The sequence below is a fragment of the Oryzias latipes genome, chromosome 13 (assembly GCF_053564925.1).
Source record: "Oryzias latipes strain Hd-rR chromosome 13, Olatipes_Hd-rR_3.1".
NCBI classification, from domain to species: Eukaryota; Metazoa; Chordata; class Actinopteri; order Beloniformes; family Adrianichthyidae; genus Oryzias; species Oryzias latipes.
Window position 1 is genome coordinate 4,680,409 of NC_136249.1, and position 18,634 is coordinate 4,699,042.

The 18,634-nt window shown below is 43.0% G+C and overlaps 1 protein-coding gene across 2 annotated transcripts; it reads right to left on the reverse strand.

Moving 5' to 3' along the window:
* Nucleotides 1-504: 504 nt before the first annotated feature.
* LOC101160930 (aldehyde dehydrogenase, dimeric NADP-preferring) lies at nucleotides 505-18,002 on the reverse strand. 2 transcript variants are annotated; one of them, XM_011482998.4, is made up of 10 exons: nucleotides 17,775-18,002; nucleotides 13,345-13,513; nucleotides 13,038-13,269; nucleotides 4,031-4,116; nucleotides 2,541-2,749; nucleotides 2,123-2,240; nucleotides 1,895-2,036; nucleotides 1,651-1,817; nucleotides 1,456-1,555; nucleotides 505-903 (listed from the first exon to the last, which is right to left on the reverse strand). In XM_011482998.4, exons 2-10 carry the CDS (start codon nucleotides 13,498-13,500, stop codon nucleotides 590-592), a joined length of 1,524 nt encoding a protein of 507 aa, XP_011481300.1. In that variant the 5' UTR covers nucleotides 13,501-13,513; nucleotides 17,775-18,002; the 3' UTR covers nucleotides 505-589. The 2 variants fall into 2 exon arrangements, with proteins under 2 accessions (XP_011481300.1, XP_004075989.1); XM_004075941.5 differs by having other exon boundaries at nucleotides 13,345-13,508; nucleotides 17,775-17,915.
* Nucleotides 18,003-18,634: the final 632 nt, after the last annotated feature.

An 18,634-nucleotide genomic window follows, 5' to 3' on the forward strand; every position in this document is an offset into this window, starting at 1 on the left:
GATTACTGTAAAAATGAAGACAGACTGGATAAAGCTGCCAACAATAACACACACAGCACATGACTCCTAAGTCTAAGTGAACTTATTTTATTCAGGGTACGGAGAGATGCTAAAGAAAAAGTCTGGAAAGTTTCAAAGAAGAACTTTTTTTTCTGATTTTGGCAAATCTTATCCAGCGGTCTGCTGCCATCTCTTGGTCATAAGTGGAAATGTCAGAAGCCGTTACATAAGAGGAAACTCATCATATGCAATTAGTAACGAAAAACCAGGAGAACATTTCTGAGAATGACTTTAAAATCTGAACAAAAAAAACCATTATTAAACTTTGACAAAAGAACATCTGCAACACAGATTCACCCAAAAAATTCATGGTACTAAAATTGCGTTGATCATAAATAGAACCAGTAACAAATAGACATCAGATTTCTTTGTAGACTCAAAAATTTTATAATAACATGCTTTTAAAAACAGATCCTAGAAATAAAGTTAAACCAAAAACTCATCTGTTTTCATCAACATTTATTGGTGTGTTTGTGTGAGTGTAGATGTGTGTTTGTGTGCACGTTGACTGGGGTTTCTTGCAGTGTCTCTAGTTGTAGAAACCTCTCCAGTACCAGCAGGTGCAGTTCAGGCCGGCAGCGATGAGCAGGATGACCAGCAGCGTGACGAACAGGCCCATGCCGATGATGGTGGCCACTACAGCCCAGATCAGTGTCCTCTTGGACATGTCAATCAAGGGGGACCTGAGGGCCATCTTGGCCCTGCGTGCCCGCCGCCGGTCCTGGGGAGGGTAACGGGCCAGGTTGACACTCTCCATGTTGAGTGAGCGGAGCATGCATGCTCTGTGGTGACTTAGCCGCTCAAAAGTGTGTTTGCCGTGGTAGCTGCCCATGCCGCTCTGACCTGGAAGGAGAGGACATTATTAGTGTTTCTGTAACCTTTTAAAGTTCCTGAGAAAGTAGTTTTCTTGGTTTGTTTGAGCCCCGACTAATGAGTTCAGCACATCAATCGGTGACTAATCTAACTGCTTTATCTGGTTCTTTAAATTATGAGAAATATAAAAGAGAATTTGGGTCAGAAAACGTCAATGAAGAACAGGTGAATAAAAACGTGTCTGTGGTTTTTGGGATAACGACTCCCCCTTTTCCCAGCTTTTTCTTTCTTCTGATGTGCTTTTCAGCAAAAACCCTAAATGGTAACCAGGCAACAGAGGCAGAGGGGCAAACTGTGGAAGTGCAGCAACCGGACAGTGAGCTCCTTCTGCTCCAGCAGGACGTTCCTTCATGCAATCTAGGTGAGGAGGTACGAAGCTCTGCTAATTCTCTGAGTTCATGAAACTGTTTTTTTTTTGTACTCACCAAGTTTTCAATCTCCAAAAGAATCAAGTCAATGAGTTAATATTGATTTGTAGAACATGCACAAATGCAAACATGCTAGAAGGATCCTCATTCTCACCCACTCCACCAAAGGGAAGAGAGCTGAGACTGTAGTGCATCATGACATCGTTGACTGTCACTCCTCCACTTGTGGTCTCCTCAATCATCCTCTTTGCCTCCTGAGAACCGCGAGTGAACAGGAGAAAGATGAAGAGAGGACAAATGAGGAGCAGCTGCAAAATCCAAACTTCTCCAAAATGATCCACTTTTTTACCTTTTTGTTGGAGCAGAAGATATAGAGAGCCAGGGGTTTCTCCCTCTCATTGATGAAGTTGATGGCGTCGTCCATGTCACTGACAGTCACAATGGGCAGCACAGGACCAAAAATCTCTTCCTGCATCAGCCGGGAATGGGGGGGCACATCTTTCAGTACTGTGGGAGCTTTCCAACAAAAGATCTTTTAGACCTCAACTCAAAAACATGTCATTGTCTGGCATGCACTGGCTAGAAATGCCCACCAATGTAGCATTGTGAGGGGTCACTCTGACCCCCCACCACAGGGGTGTAACCCTCCATCAGGCTCATGATTCGGGTGAAGTGTCGCTGGTTGATGATTCTGCTGTAGTCCGCCGAGCACTTGGGGTCAGCTCCGTAAAATTCCTGGAGGGAGATTTAAAAAAAAAAGTCCAGATTTGACCCTCCAGCTTCACCCAATGAGGAGACTCCTCCAGAAGAGGCGGGGTTACCAGCAGCGTGCGCCTGATGCATTCAATCACTCGGCTCTGGATGCAGGGCTCACACAGGATGTAGTCGGGGGCGATGCAAGTCTGTCCACAGTTGACAAACTTCCCCCACGTGATGCGGCTGTTCACAGAAGCACTAATGTCACGTTTTCTTTCCAGATTTTCAGATGACTGAAGCGGAGTCTTCTGCTAAAAAGGGAAGTCTTCTGCTAATTCAAGCACAGCTTTGGTCAATTCTAACTGACTCATTTAACCTGACTACAGACACACAGCGGACACAAAGTCCATTTGTTTTGCAATGTTTTTAACCCTCATAAGTTACTGAACCTTTGCAGGCAACAACACCTTTCTTGAGTTTTAATGTTAAAGGTTTTTCAGTATGTGCTTTTCGTGATGAGCCTCTCTAGAGTGTAGGCGTTACCGGCATGCGACCCGGATGTCGCAGTCCTTGTCGATGTAGCAGGGGCTCTTCCCCCCTAGCTCCAGAGTAACTGGGGTGAGGTGGCGAGCTGCAGCTTCCATCACCAGTTTGCCCACAGCGCTGCTGCCCGTGTAAAAGACATGGTCAAACCTGAGCCGCAGCAGCTCCTGGGTCTCTGCGGCTCCGCCCATCACAACTGGATACAGATCCTGGAACAAAGGTTTGGGCATACAAGCAAAGTGTCAAAGGTTGACTCAATTCCTTAACGATCATACTCTCAGGTAGTCAAAAAAAAACAAACATTTGTTAAGCAATGATTTGAGAAGCAACAGTTTCTACAAATCAATCTAAAAAGACATTTCTCATCCCATCCTAAAGTGAGACACATCATTTACTCTTAAAGCAAAAACATTCATTCGTTATTCTCATCAAGGGGCCCTAAATGGGAACAAAGACCCACTTCAGTTAAACTGTATGGAGCAGATCTGACTGTCATGGGATGAAAGAAAAACAAAAGAACCTGACTTTAATGTTCTGTTTGCCATATCTTCATACTCATTAACATTCTGCATAGCTTTGTCCAGAAAAATTGAAAGCAGACTCCTTTAATCATTAGTAAACACATCTGGCCTCTCAATAAGGGCCCAGGACCTGCTGATGACATGGTTTTTAACTCGCCATCTCATGATTCTAGAATGTATACAGTAAACGTCATGTGATGCTGCTTAGAGTCACGTGACATAATCTGAATTCTTGACAAGTTCAGATTAGCTGTCAATCTGACTGAAAGGACAACTGATCCCACCAATTACATGAGGCCTCATTTCATTTACAACAAACCCCAGAAACACTTAACCAAAGCTGTTAAGTCTCTGGAGCCAAAAAACGACTGAAAAAAGCACACACACAAAAAGTTTGAAAAAGATTTGACTGGGAGAATCTCTGGTTGCTGTTGATTGAATGCAGGTCTGTAGGCTTTGAATGTGATGTCAAAGGCAGTCTCTCAGAAGAAAAGATGGATGGACATTTTCCAGAAGCTCTGTTGTGTCCTGGAGTGAAATCCCAAAATGGGAGGTCAGATACTGTTAGTTCAAATGGGACGTCCATGTTGGTAATCACATACTGAACAGGAAGGATTCAAAACAATACTGTTTTTATAAATGTTAATATTTGTCTATTATATGTTGTGGACAAAATCTTGGCCCAATTTCAAAATGTTTATTGTTTGCTCTATTCAAGATTAGATGTTTGACTTTCCAAGGCTTCCAATTGTATCTGATTCTGCATGAGATGAGACGTTGTGACACAACAACAGCTGTTTTGTCTGATGCTGGTTTTAACAAAACCACAATGACTTACAGGATCAGGGTGGCATGAATAAAATATTACATTCCAACACACAGCGATGCCCTGACACCTGCAATGTGCCGATGCTGCATCAAGCCATAACACTGCAGTCATTCTGTCCCACCAACAATAACAGTTCAGACCTTGTCCAGATAGCGGGGCAGCAGCGCTCGGAGCAGGAGGGACGAGCACTCGCTGAGCTCTGACGGTTTTACCACAGCTGCGTTGCCTGTTGAGGGAAAACACAGGTTTCTGTGAATGAGATGAGCTCATCATGTGATGAAGAGCAGCTGAGTAGGAGGATGAGAATTCAGCAAGGGGGATTTTCAAATAGAGGAACAGCAGGATATCTTTCATAATTTCATCTCATTATGAAGGTTTTATTTTAATACAGTATCAACATGGTTTTCAGAAATAGCAAAGAGCTTGACAGAAGTCATGGTGGGGCACAAATAATGTTAACTTTGTTTTGTTCAGCCACTTTTCCTTTTTATTTGAAAGTGTATTATATAGAATCATGAAACCGTAGATATACAGTTCAAGGTAAAATACTTACAAATAATTGAAAAATCAAACTGTTGAGTAGCTTTTGGCGATCAAAGCTAAAACAGAAACCAGTATATTTCATCTTCCAACAAGACTCAGCATCTGCACCACAGCCAGAGGAACCAACGCTGAGTCACCGACCGTGATGCCACTCTGCTCAATCGTCAAACTCGCCTGACCGGACAAATAGCTGTTGTCAAGAGAAACCAGACCCAATGATGCAAATAACCTTAGGACACATCAAAGCAGTCCAGGCTTCCATTCCATCTGTGCAGTGCCATAGCAGGATCACCTCCATCCATGCCACAATGAACTGATACAGACACTTATGCAGAAGGGGGGCCAAAGAAATGACCATGGTTCTCTCATTTGTGCTGAAAACCTCTTTTTGATCAGTCTCATCTGACATCTTACTCCTCTGAAAACTAAAGTTTTACTATTTTTACTATCCATAGGCTACAAGAAATAAAGACATGAAATTATGTTTGATTATTGTATATAAAAAACAACTTCCACTTTTTAAATATGACCTGTAAATTTGATTTTCAATGTTATAATTGTTTTATGAAAAATGATTAAAATCTTATTTATTCGTTTTCCCCTTAATCTTCACACTTTAAGTGCATTTAAATTATGTTTATTTAAATGTTAATTTAAAACTAATATTAAATTCAAAATTACGCTGTTAATTTCTAAATTGATTGTATAAAAATGTTGAAGTTTTAATGCGTGTTTATATTATAATATACAACATCAGAGTATTACTTATGCATATTTTTTAAATAAAAATTAATCTGAAATGAGTGATTTTTGTGTCAATTACATAATTTTAACGGGTTATGTTTGCCAGATAGGTGATATAAAAGTTATCCATCGGTGGTACGTTCATGAAAAAATCCGTTAGACACAAAGTCACAAATATGTGTATGTATCTCACAAATGTCACACACAATTGTGTAAGATTTACACAATCACAGCATATTAACTACGTAAACTACTCATGAGCTGCTTAGTACTCAACCGATCAAAAACTGTAATCGCATAAAAGCCCGTCAGCCGAAACCCTCGAAAGACATCCGAACACATCGACGAATGACGAGCTCAAGAAACACCAATTAAGTATAGCACCCACGTATTACGAAAGACCAAAATTTAATACATAGAAAATGGTCACACGGTCATAAAGAAGAGCAAATTAAGCCTGCAACTTTTCTTAGGAGGAAACAAATTCCAAGTTAGTGAAATAAAGCGTCAGACCTGTGTCAAGTCTTTGTTGTATTGTTGGAGTTATAATAAAATGTGGGTTAACGATCCCTTCGTTTGAAGTATTTTAGCAGCCAAATGTTGTGCACAGACTGTCTTTTTGTTCAAAGCAGCAGGTGAGGCTGACATCCCTGGCTGACTGAGGACATCTGAACCAGCTTCTATCTGCAGAACTGTAGCTGAAAAACTCAATTGGGGCCCATTTAGAACGGCAATAAACTGATCAGTTATGGTATCTGTTATCATCTGCCCATCTTGGGATCATGTTGATGATTTACAATACCAGTATGTCTCTGCTTTTAATGCTCGATTCTGTAGCAGGATGTTTTATTGTTGGATCTTGACAAACATACTTAGACAACAGAACTGAAAAAACACAGGGACCTGGAAAAAGCCCAACAAAACTGTTACTGTTACTTACTGTTGAGTCATTCTTCATATAAAGAAGAGCGTAAGGAGTTTTTGATCTTACTGTTCCAAAATTGTCATAGCCAGGAGGTGGTAGTGGGGATAAGCTCCCTCTGTCTATAAAATACCCCTTCACGGCGCACATCTCCAATAGACGCTGACAAGCAAGTCCAGCTCCTGGCCTTCGTGTGCGGTTTACCATCTAAAGCCGGCGGAACCGTTTTCAACAACAGGAGAAGGGGCGCAGGCAGGTCACTGGCACCTTATAACCAGGTGCTTCAGGGAGATGATACTTGTCCACCCAGGAAGGCAATTCATCTAGGGGAAGGAAAACCCTGATTTCAACCCTCCGTTGTCTTGCGGCTAATTTCTTCCATGGAAAAGGGTTCAGGAGTAAATCTTGAGGAAAAATCTGGAGTCGGAGTCCCTAAGGTAGTTCGACACGCTCCTGCGATGGCGCCAATGCAAAATTGTAGCCGCCTTGCTGTTCCTTTAGATACATTGACGACGTGGAGAGGGGGAACCTGCTACGTGGGCAATAGCTTGTCCTCCATATTACATCGCCCTGGCTAGCATTCTCGAGCAATACCCTGGAGAGGACACTCCAGCTTTGCTAATGCACTAGCACGGAAACAACACAGGGAGCGACAGTTTACCGGTTATAAGCCATAGCTCAATTGGCGTAGAGCAAGGCGCAAAGGGGTTGTCCCAGACGGTGAGAGGGATCTTCGAGTCTCACTGAGCAGTTTCTGCCTGCCTAAAGCTGGGCAGCACTCCCAGACAGTCAGGTACTGCCTCGCCACAGTCTGCTTTCCTTACTGGGTGCATGGCAATAAAACACTGAAAAAGAGACCACATCTTTAACTGGGATGTTGGAATGTCCGTACAATGTTGACGGGCCTCTCCGAAGATGTACGGGACATTGACAACTTATGAATGACAGCAGTCATCAACAACAAACTTCTGAGGCTGAACATAGACATAGCCACCCTACAGGAAATGCAATTGCCAGACTCAGGCATTCTGAAAGAAAAAGACTACACCTTCTACTGGCAGGGAATGGTCCCAGACGAGCCCAGACAGCATGGCGTAGCTTTCGTGGTGAAAAACAGCCTACTGGGTTTGGTAGAACCAGGCAGTAATGGCTCAGAACGACTCCTCACCCTTTGTCTCAACACCACCACAGGCTCTATCACCCTCGTCAGCGTATATGCCCCAACTCTGAACACAACATTTTAAACTAAAGACCAGTTCTATGAGAACCTTACATCTGTCATTAACAGCATCCCCGTCATGGAACAGCACATCCTTCTGGGTGACTTCAATGCCAGAGTGTGCATCGCCAACTCATACTTTCAGACCAAGCCCCAGCATAAGGTCTCCGCGCTTGAAACACTGGCACCAATTGGACCTTATGCTAATTTGCCGCTCAGCTATAAATTGCGTTCTGCACATACGCTCTTATCACAGTGCTGACTGCAACACAGACCACTCCTTACTGTGCTGCAAGATCAGGCTGAGCCCAAAGAGGTTTTATCATTCAAGAAAATAAGGAAATCTTCGCATCGACGTCAGCAAGATGTCGCAGCCTGACCTGACGCAGAAATTCGCAGAGGTCTTTGAGAAGGAACTTGACGCCACACAGAGAGGAGACTCTGCCGTGTAAAAGTGGGAAACACTGAGAAACACAATGCAGAACACTGCCCTGGCAACCTTTGGAAAGAGGACCACAAAGACGCACGACTCGTTTGAAGCAAAGTCTTCTGAGATGATTCCAGTCATAGAAGTCAAGTGCGCCACCCTCCCAGAATACAAGCGGTCACCAAGAACTATTAGCAGCAAGGCTCAACAGGTTGCCAGACACTGTGCAAACAAATATTGGCAGCAGCTCAGCAACGACATCCAGAAAGCATCCATATAAAGGAACACAAGAGGCATGTACGATGGAATCTAGAAAGCGCTGGGCCCTACCCAGAGCAAAACAACACCCCTCAAGTCATCTACTGGAGAAATTATCTCTGACAAACAACAACAGCTGGGGAGATAGGTGGAATACTACTCCAACCTCTACTCCAGATGGAACATGGTGACCTCCACAGCATTAGAAGCCATTGAATGCCTGCCAACCATGGAAGAACTTGATGAGCCAACAGCAGAAGAGCTCAACATGGTTTTTGATAACCTGGCCTCAAGGAAAGCCCCAGGCAGCTGCGGGATTCCTCCAGACCCACTGAAACAGTGCAAGTGTTCCCTACTGCACCTTTTTCATGAAGTTCTCTGTCAGCAGAAATCCTCCACAAGATCGGCTGCCCATGAGGATCTGTCCTCCAGCACTGCATCCTCTGCTCTCCATTGCCTGAGACATTCACTGAGCACACTGTCAGTTGGGGCCTTGAGCTTGATGTTTTCATGCATCTTGGATGTTTCATCCTGGATAGTGGCTTCCACGCTCACTAGTCCTTGGCCTCCTTCCTTGCAGCTAGCATACAGTCTCAGGGTGCTGGATTTGGGATGGAACCCTCCATGCACGGTGAGGAGCTTTCGTGTTTTAACATCCGTGGTCTGTGTCTCTTCCTTTGGCCATCTTATTATTCCTGCAGGGTATCTGATAACTGGCAGTGCGTAGCTGTTTATTGCCCGGGTCTTATTTTTGCCATTGAGCTGGCTTCTCAGGACTTGCCTTACTCGTTGGAGGTATTTAGCTGTTGCAGCTTTCCTTGTTGCCTGCTCCAGGTTGCCATTTGCCTGCAGAATTCCAAGGTACTTGTAACTGTCCTCAATGTCTGCCATGGTTCCTTCTGGGAGTGAGAACCCTTCTGTGTGGACTACCTTTTCTCTCTTTGTCACCATCCGGCTACATTTCTCGAGCCTGAATGACATCCCAATGTCAGTACTGTAGATCCTGGTGGTGTGGATCAGGGAGTCAATGTCGCGCTCGCTCTTAGCATATAGCTTGATGTCATCCATGTAGAGGAGGTGACTGATGTTGACCCCATTTCTGAGTCGGTATCCATAGCCAGTCTTGTTGATTATTTGGCTGAGGGGGTTCAGACCTATGCAGAACAGCAGTGGGGACAGAGCATCACTAGACACTTGCGCAAGTGCCTTGCCATTGGCTTCAAGGGGTGGTTTTCCTATGAAGGCTCTTAGAATCCTGTCGATGTTGTACAGCTCCAAGCATTCAATGATCCACGTGTTTGGCATTGAGTCATAGGCTTTCTTGTAATCAATCAAGGCTGTGCAGAGGTTGGTGTGTTGTGACCTGCAGTCTTAAGCGACTGTTCTGTCAACCAGGAGTTGGTGTTTGGCTCTTCTGGAGTCTGTACCAATGCCTTTCTGGGTGATGCTTATGTATTGATCTATGTGCCTATTTATCATGGTTGCAATGATGCCTGATATGAGCTTCCATGTTGTGGAGAGACAGGTTATTGGCCGGTAGTTGGATGGGAATGCACCATTTGAGGGATCCTTCTGGATCAGGATCGTTCGCTCTTCCGTTAGCCATTCAGGGTGAGTCCCATCTCTTATCAGCTGGTTCATATATATATATAAAATATAAAATAATATAAACTAGTAATAATAATATATAATATAATAGTGATATGATATATTATATATATATATATATATATATATATATATATATATATATATATATATATATATATATATATATATATATATATATATATATATATATATATATATATATATATATATATATATTTGCATATATATATATGACCGGACATAATCTCTAAACTAAAATAATCTGACATGAGATTTCTGTTTTGATTAATGCTAAGATTATTTTTGGATTTCCAGTTGAGGAGGATAGTTTTCTTTGCGATACATAAAGCAGTGGGAACCATGAGTGCTTTGTTAGTTTTCATTTTAATGTTATTTTGTTTACCTAATAAACAGAGTTTGGGACATGCAGGCACCTTATATTTAAGCCATATTGATAAATCCTTACAAACCTTACACAAGAACGTTCGGACAGGTGAACAGAACCACAGGGCGTGCATATAGTTGTCTTTGTTGCTACTGGTGCATCTAATTATCAGAAGTCAGAGCTGTGTCTCCCCCTCTAGTCACCAGTGGGGACCATCTCCAGAGTTCTAACCACACTACATCTCCCGGAAACCCCAGCACACACCTCCTGGATGCTGCACACCTGAATCTGATTCACTCAATCAACCACAGCATACTTAAACACTGCACTGTGCCTCACTCAGTGTGAAGTATTGTCTGTGCCAGTCTGCCTGAATTACCGAGCGTTATAGCTGGATCTGATCTTCTGTCTCTTGACCCTGCTTTGCCTCTGACTCTGTTTGCCTGCCGCCTGCCCTGAATCTCGCCTGGATCCTGACTACCCACTGCTACTTCCCTTATGCTCTTGTGCTCGTGATTGATCCATGACTGCCTGGCCCTGATTTAGCTTTGTGGACTTTTAGCTGAGCTAATAACCTGCTGCAGTTGGATCCAGCCATCTGCCTGTTCTTGGGACAATAATGTGGTGAGTTTCGGGGAGAATCTTGTATTGAATAAACTGCAGATTAGGACTGTTGGTCATATCAAAGGCATTCAGACAAATCTGTAGCCAAAATTAGTCACTAGAATTCAGACTCTCATTTGGCTATGAACAGGTAAATTGTGTCATCTATATTAGATACCAATTTGTAAATGTTGGAGGTAAGCTTTGGTGTGTTAAAGTCCATGAATTGTGTTTCTGTAGGAGGGAGTTCGAGGTCTATTTCGGTCAAGCAGTATTTAGTATTTATTGATTTGATTTGCTGGTATCCTAGAAATTTGTTTTTGCTTATCCCATAGATTTAACACAGCGTTGGGATGGGTATAAATGTTCTATTTTCAATTATATACTGAAACTGTTGGATCCCTTTGTTCTTCCATGAAGTAAAGTAAATCATGTTTTTGTTTATTAAGATGTCAGGGTTGTTTCAAATGGGGGTGAGTTTGCATGGAATTAATGTAAAGAAAAGAAAATCCCACCAGACTGTTATAGATGAGCTGATGTTTAAACTTCTGAAGCACTTGTGATGTTTAATTTTAGAACTGAAAAAGGCACATTAGAGATATTTAGGTTATCACATAGTGTGCTCTATGTCTATCCAAGATTAATATATAATTATCAGATTTAAGCCATTTTAGGACATAAAGTAATCTGTTTGCAAAGTAATCATCCTGGAAGTTTGGTAGGCCTAGTCCTCCTCTGTCTTTAGATTTCTGAACAGTTTTCAGACTGATCCTTGGTGGTTTACCTTTCCAAATGAATTGGGAGATAAATGAGTCTAATGATTTGCACCAAGTGGTTTGAGTTTTGCAATGAATCATTGAAAACAAATGGTTAACTTTGGGAAGAATCATCATTTTTATGGTGGCAACTTTCTATATCAGGGAAACGAGTAGATTTTTCCACCTAGTGAGATCAGCCTCAATTGTTTTAAGGAGTTGGGTGTGGTTTAACTTGAACAGATCAGAAAGCCAAGAGGAAATATTTATACCTAAGTGCCTTATATTGCCTGTTTGTAATTTAACGGATGATGGGTTTAGATTGTTACAAATAATTGGAAGAACTGTGCTCTTAGACCCATTTATGGAGTATTCTGACACTGAGGAGAATGTATTAATTAGGGAGATGGTTTTGCAAATGGAATGTTGTGAATTTGGAGTAAATAATAAAACACAATCTGCATAAAGACTTATGTTCTACAATTCTGGTCTGAATTCCTTCAGTATCTTGGCTTTGCCTAATTCCAGCAGCTAGAGGTTCAAGAAAGAGTGCAAATAAAGAGGGTGATGGTGGAAAGCCTCGTCTGGTCCCTCTTCGTAAGTTAAAACTTGGAGATGTTTGATCATTTGTTCTGACACGAGCGTTAGGAGAGGCTTATAATATTTGAATCCAGTTAATAAAGGATTGTCCAAAGTCCAATTTATTCAAGGTTGCCATAGGGAATTTCCAGTTAACCCTATCAAAAGCCTTTTCTGCATCCAGTGACAAAGTGGTTGCTTCTGGGTTATATAGTTGTGATGCATGAGGTTGAATAATCTGCGCATGTTAAGAGTAGGAATGCCTTCCCTTTACAAAGCCTGTTTGGTCAGGATGTACAAGGGAAGGCACCACCTTGTCCAGCCTTCCTGGAAAAGCTTAGGAGATCATTTTAAGATCTGCGATAATCAGGGATATGGGTCGGTAGCTGGACGGTGATGTGGGATATTTCCCAGGTTTCCGAAGTAAAACAATGTTGGCGGATTTCATATTTGGAGGTAGGTAATTATTTTCCTTAATTTCTGTTGTCATTCTAAGGAATTTTGGAGCTAAAGTAGGCCAAAACTCTTTGTAAAATTCTGCTGGGAAGCCGTCTGGTCCTGGGGCTTTTTTGCTAGGCATGTTGGTTCGTGCCTTGGGTTGCTCTTCTTCAGTAAGAGGGGACTCTAGGGCTGTAATGTGTTCTTCTGTTGGTCTGGGCAAATCTATGCTATTGAGAAAACTATTAATGTCATTGTCTGAAGGATCAATTTGGAATAAGTAAAGGGATTTGTTAAAAGTTTAAAAAGACACACCTGGATCATGTTTCGTGTTTCCTGTTTGATCTATGAGTGATGAAATAGTTGTCTTTTCTTTGTTTAGTTTGAGTTGACCGGTGCGTGATCACTGACAGTAATGAGGTGGGTGTGTGCTTCTGTAGTTAAACTCAACAAGTAGCTGTTTACCAGTAAATAATGTAGCTTGGAGAATGATTGATGAACTGTGGAAAAAAAAAAAGTGTAGGCTCTCTTTGTGGGGTGGAATGATCGGCAAATATCAAGACCAAAATCCTCCATGTACTGTTAAACAGTGCTTGTGGACTGCCAGGTTCTAAGATTTCCTGTATTATTTAGCCAAGGAACTGCAGATTGCCGGCTCTTTACCTGCTGCAATGGCTCCGATCAGTGGTAGCAGGGTGAGGGCCCATGGATAATTCCATGCCCCGATGATGAGCACCACCCCCAGGGGCTCTGGTTGGACATAGACTTCATCTGATATAGTGAGAAGGTTTTTCTCCACCGGTCGAGGAGCTGTCCACTCTGCAATCTTCTCTATGGCCAGCTTGATCTCATTCTCAATGCCAATCAGCTCCAGGAGCGGCGTGTCATACTGGCTCTGTGGAGAGCCAGCTCACATCTCAAAGCTTTGTTCAGTGTCATCGTCAAGCTGCCTCCTCAGGGGTCCACTCACCCGGTTGATGTCCTGTTTAAGAGCGGTGCAGATCTCGGTCTCTTTCTCCGTGATCATGCTCTGCAGGGCATGAAGCTGCTGCAGCCTGAACTCCAGACCTCGTGCTCTGCCGCTCAGGAAGGCCTCTTTGGCGCGTTGAACCACCTGCCTCTCCATGTCAATGTCTGCGCTGGACACAAACATTCAGCAGTCTGTCAGCTCCTTACTCCCAGCTGGAACTCATGTCAGTTGGCTGTCGATGAAGGTTGTCATTCAAACTTTTAAGCTGTAATGAAGACATTACAATGTGGATGGGAGAGAACTTTCTGCAGCTCAACCAAGACAAAACTGAAGTCTTGGTTATCGGTTCTGAAGCTGGGAGAGATGAGGTCCAATTTTATCTATCAGCCAACTGTATGACTTTATGTGATAGAGTAAAGAATCTCAGTGTGATACTAGAAGCAGATCTGAGCTTTGACCAACACGTGAATCAACTAACTAAAACTGCATTTTACCATCTAAGGAATATCGCCCAAGTGAGACCCTTTCTCTCTAGAGCCAGTGCTGAACTCTTAGTTCATGCTTTTATTACATCAAGATGGATCACCGTAATGCCCTCCTTTCTTGTGTAAAGAAAACCACTCATAATCACGCGCAGCTAGTCCAGAACTCTGCTGCACACCTTTTAACGAGAACCAGGAAGAGGAAGCACATTACACCGATCTTTAACCCCTGTGCTATCCTAATCATTTTAGCATTGGGAGTTGGGTCATCTAGACCCACTAGACAGTGCTCTGAACCTTTTTTCTTCAATGATTTGTGATCTTCACTGGTGTCCATGGATTACATGAAATCTTTCCACCTTTATCCACCTTTGTCATGGTAGGGAGAACACGTCAATGTAAGGGGGGGGGGTCATCTTAGATAGCACAAGGGTTACATCTCTGCACAGGCTGCACAGGCTCCCTGTCAGTGTAACAGAAAAATTGTGAATCCACTTGCCACAGGAGTTATCATAATTTATATGATTTATTAATTATTTTTAATAGGCTCTTAGGCTCCCTCTATTGGTTCATGTCCGTATTCTATGTGCAGCAGCAAAAACTGCATTAGTTGTGACACAGACACGCATTTTGCAGCACTCCACATCCCTTATTATGGCCCGCAGCAGCAGTCACTGACTGCAAGGACCATATTGTTTTCGCAGTTGGAACGACGACTTCGCCGCCCTTCAGCGAGAATTTGACCCCCGCCGCATGCTCGAAAAGTCACCAAAACGTGCACACACTTGGGATGAATTGCGAATGAATTTTCCACAAAGTCAACGTCACCCCCCCGAAGACGATGACATCACGGCCAGCGATCCCGTCAAAAAAATGAATGGGCCGAAAATCGCGTATGGGGCCAAACAAAATGTACTTCAGTTGCGAAACCCAAACACATGTGTCGGGGATATCCCAAAGAAGTTTTGAAATCATTATGGGACGGCCACACGACCTACGGCTTGGCGGCCATTTTGTGGCGAACTCTGAGAATTGGCGATTTTTGTGTTTTCCCACAATATGGGAAAACGACACTTTTGTTTGTGCGATTTTCACGCAATTGCACACACTTGCTGCCAGCTCCAGTCTACAAACACCACAGAAGTGTCGTTGACCTTTGACCTTGGGAAAAGGCCCCCATCCTTTATTTTCTATAAAAAACACCTTTGCCACCGGATTCAAACGTAAACTTGTCGTTGGAATTTTCATCGATCGTCTCGAAACTTCTCGGGCATCAATGGCAAGCTACTGTGGAATAAATGTTGGAATTAGAAGTTGTAGATTTTGAATGGCGTGCGCGTGGCGAGCTAGCAAAGTGGTGCACTGTTATAACTCCTATGTTTTTCAATGGACTACTGTGAAATTTGAAGGCATGCATTCATGCCTGAAACTGAATACGTACATTGAAAAACACTGGATATGGACATATAAGGAATGTGGGCGTGGTTAGCATAAAACCACTGTTGCTAAGGACAACAAAAAGTTTACTTTTGCCAATTTGTCTGAAACTGCTATCGATCTGTCTGTCATCAAAAGGCGACCAAAACACAAAATGGTTGCTCTGGAGATAAAATCAACAGAATTATTACTTCTACAGTACATCTAGACGTCGTCTTGGTGATGAATCTGGACTTAAAGTCTTCTTTCTTTGAATGGTTTCACCACAAATGAAAGGGTTGCTTCATCAGACAGAAGATTTCAAGTCCAGATTATTCAGCTTCAAAACATGTCTGGAAGGCCTTTTAACTGTTTGAATCCCCAAAGGTCCTGCTTCATGACCTTTTCTGTACCTCAGTGGTGAAATAAGATGACATAGCAGAAACATTTACTGATTGAATTTTCATATAAAGCTGTTGGCATAAGTTTTTCTTCCAAACATGAAGCCAGTCTGAAGAATTTCCCTTAACTGCAGACACACTGGTGTCAGATCTGAGCTTCTTTAGGCTCCTGTGGTTCAGTGAAAGCATCGTCTCTCAAATTGGTTCAGGTATTGGGGCAGGAATATTTAAGCTGGCCCTGGCCTGGGTGGCGGTCTTGGTCGCCCGGGGGGCGGTTGTTCCCTGCCTGTTCCCGTGTGGCGCTGGGGGAATTCCGGCTGCCGCTGCTGCTGCGGCGGGGGTATGGGTGTGGGGGTGGCTGGGCGCTCCTCCTCCTTCTTTTCACATTCCACCATCCATTTTAGAAGAACATAAACACTCACCTGAGCACAGGAGTTAGCTCACCTTTGCACTAATAGTTTGCATGATTGAATGAATGAAAGATTTCACACTAGTTGGTTTAAAGGCATAAGTATGCGTTCGTGAACACTATCTGTTTTGTGTGCATGTTGACATGTGGACATTTCTGCGGCTAGCAGGTGTGTTGATAATATTTGAGTGTGTGTGAACAGGCCCCGCCCTTTTTGTACTACATTTGAACCGTACCGTAACGATAAACAACCAGTAAACCTGCCTGCTCTATGCTGCTTCATGGTCTTACCCCCTTTCCCCTCCTATTATCACCCTCCTACCCCCCCTCTCTCTAACGTCCCTCTCTCTTCTTCCCCTCTTTCCTTTTCCGTCCGGTCCAACACCAAAGATTTTCAAACATGATTGAAATTAATAAAGTTTGGCCTCAATTACAAAAGGGGTTTATTCAGACATACCTTTGGTTTGTCTGAAGATGAATAACCCCTCTTGTTAGAATAAAATATGTCCAACACAAGAGGCCCTCAGCTCTCATCTGTTTGCCTAGCTGTTGGACAGGACAAGTTAAAAAAAAAAAAAAAAAAAAGGAATATTTAAGCTACTTTGACAGAGTCCAGATAACTGCAGTGAAGGCCAACAGGACATCATGTCAGTCAGGCAGAGTTGTCAATCATGTCTGCTATGTTTAATCTTTTCTCTGTTTTTTTGACAAACTGTTATTATTTACGCTTCGAGGAATTGAATTCATTGGTCCAGCTGGCCTGTCTGATCAAAAGAAGACACAGAGATGAAAATATCTCCCTTTAATGTTTTTTTTCATCTCATGTAAAATGCTGCAGGCATGAACCCATAAGAGCAAAAAGAACAACTCTATCCCACAGCAAGACTCTCAATGGATGAGGTGCAGCAGGTGTCTTCGATCTGTCAGAAGTTTGCAATCAGCTAATTTTGTGGTCTCAGACCTTTTCCACATGTGATGAAGAAGAAAGTCCTTCCTGCATGTCCCTGCAGCTAAAACTGAAATGTTGTTCCAAGCTCTTTCAGCTTCTCTTCTCCAGCGCCAAAAAGGAAAAATGAAAAAAAAAGTGTTTCATCAAAGGATCCATTTTCTAATCTTCTAAAATGATAAAATATTAGGGTTGGACTAAAAACTTTAAAGAAAGAATACAAACAAAGTCCAGTAAATCAAAAAGAATAGACAGAAATATATGGAACATTGCAAGAATGTTTGTATTTTAGCGAGCAATTTACCCTTAACCCTTGTGCTATCTTAGATGACCCCCCCCTTCCATTGACGTGTTCTCCCTACCATGACAAAGGTGGAGAAAGGTGGAAAGATTTCATGTAATCCATGGACACCAGTGAGGTTCACAAATCATTGAAGAAAAAAGGTTCAGAGCACTGTCTAGTGGGTCTAGATGACCCAACTCCCAATGTTAAAGTGCCGACAATAGCACAAGGGTTAAGACTTAAAAGATCTTCCTCTGATTGGTTCAGATGAAAGGTAAATCCTGAGATGTAGCTCTGACAGGGACTAACTCAGCCTGAGTGGAACTGATGGATGAGAAATCATACCAAGCTAATCCGAAATGACCATAGAGTTTCTGAACATCTGCTGGAATTTCACTAGCAAACCACACTCAGCTCCCTTCAACCCCAGCATTGAGTCATACATTGTTACCACAAAAAACCTTCATCATTAACATTTGGGCAGTCGGCTTACCGCAGAGTTAGAAACTGTCAGAAAGAGATGAAAACCTTCTGAAAGAAGACCGGACGGTGCTGGGCTCCACAGCTGGCTCTGTCTGAGGCTGCCCCCGCTGCTCTGGGATCCGTTTAGTCCCTCTGCTGGAGCTGCTTCCAGCCCACCATAAAAGACCTTTATACGCCAAACCCGAGTCATTCTTCAATCCAGGAGTGAAAGCTCCTCCTTGTTTTGTGGGCGGCGGGTCAAAGGCCAGCCCGTCTTTACAGCAGCAGTCAGTCTCCGCTGACAGCCGCCTTCAAAATGCATGTCAGCCTCATCAGAACATGCTGCACAACCACAACAACAAGATGCAACAGGAAAAAAAATGCTCTGATTTCTGAGTCTGAAAAAAACAATTCCTGTGTTTTTTCTTTAAAACTGAAAGTAGCTGCAGCTCCTATCAATGAGTAAGTGACAGCAGATACCTTCATCGATTTCATAAGAAAACTCAGTGATGGTCATACTGATGATGATTATGACACAGCTAGAGTCAGAGCGTGTGAGGATGGAGCTCCACGCACAACTCCGGTGTACCTTCCTGTCCCAGGAGCTCCCACACCCGCCCGGGGTCAGAAATGGCTCGCCGTCATGTAATTGAGCCCTCTGCAGGGAACACGAGACCACAGACACAGAGAAGTCAGTTTCACAGTTCACAGGAGCGAGACCAGAGTGTACGTCAACAAAAGCTCACCAAAACAAAAGAGCTCATTTAGCCATGGGGAGCAAAGCATGCTGGGTAATTAAAGGGAGGCAGATGAGGGGGCTTGATGTGGTTAGATTTCCTGGACAATGACACATCTTGTGTATCGGAGACAAGGACATTGTTGTATGAGGGG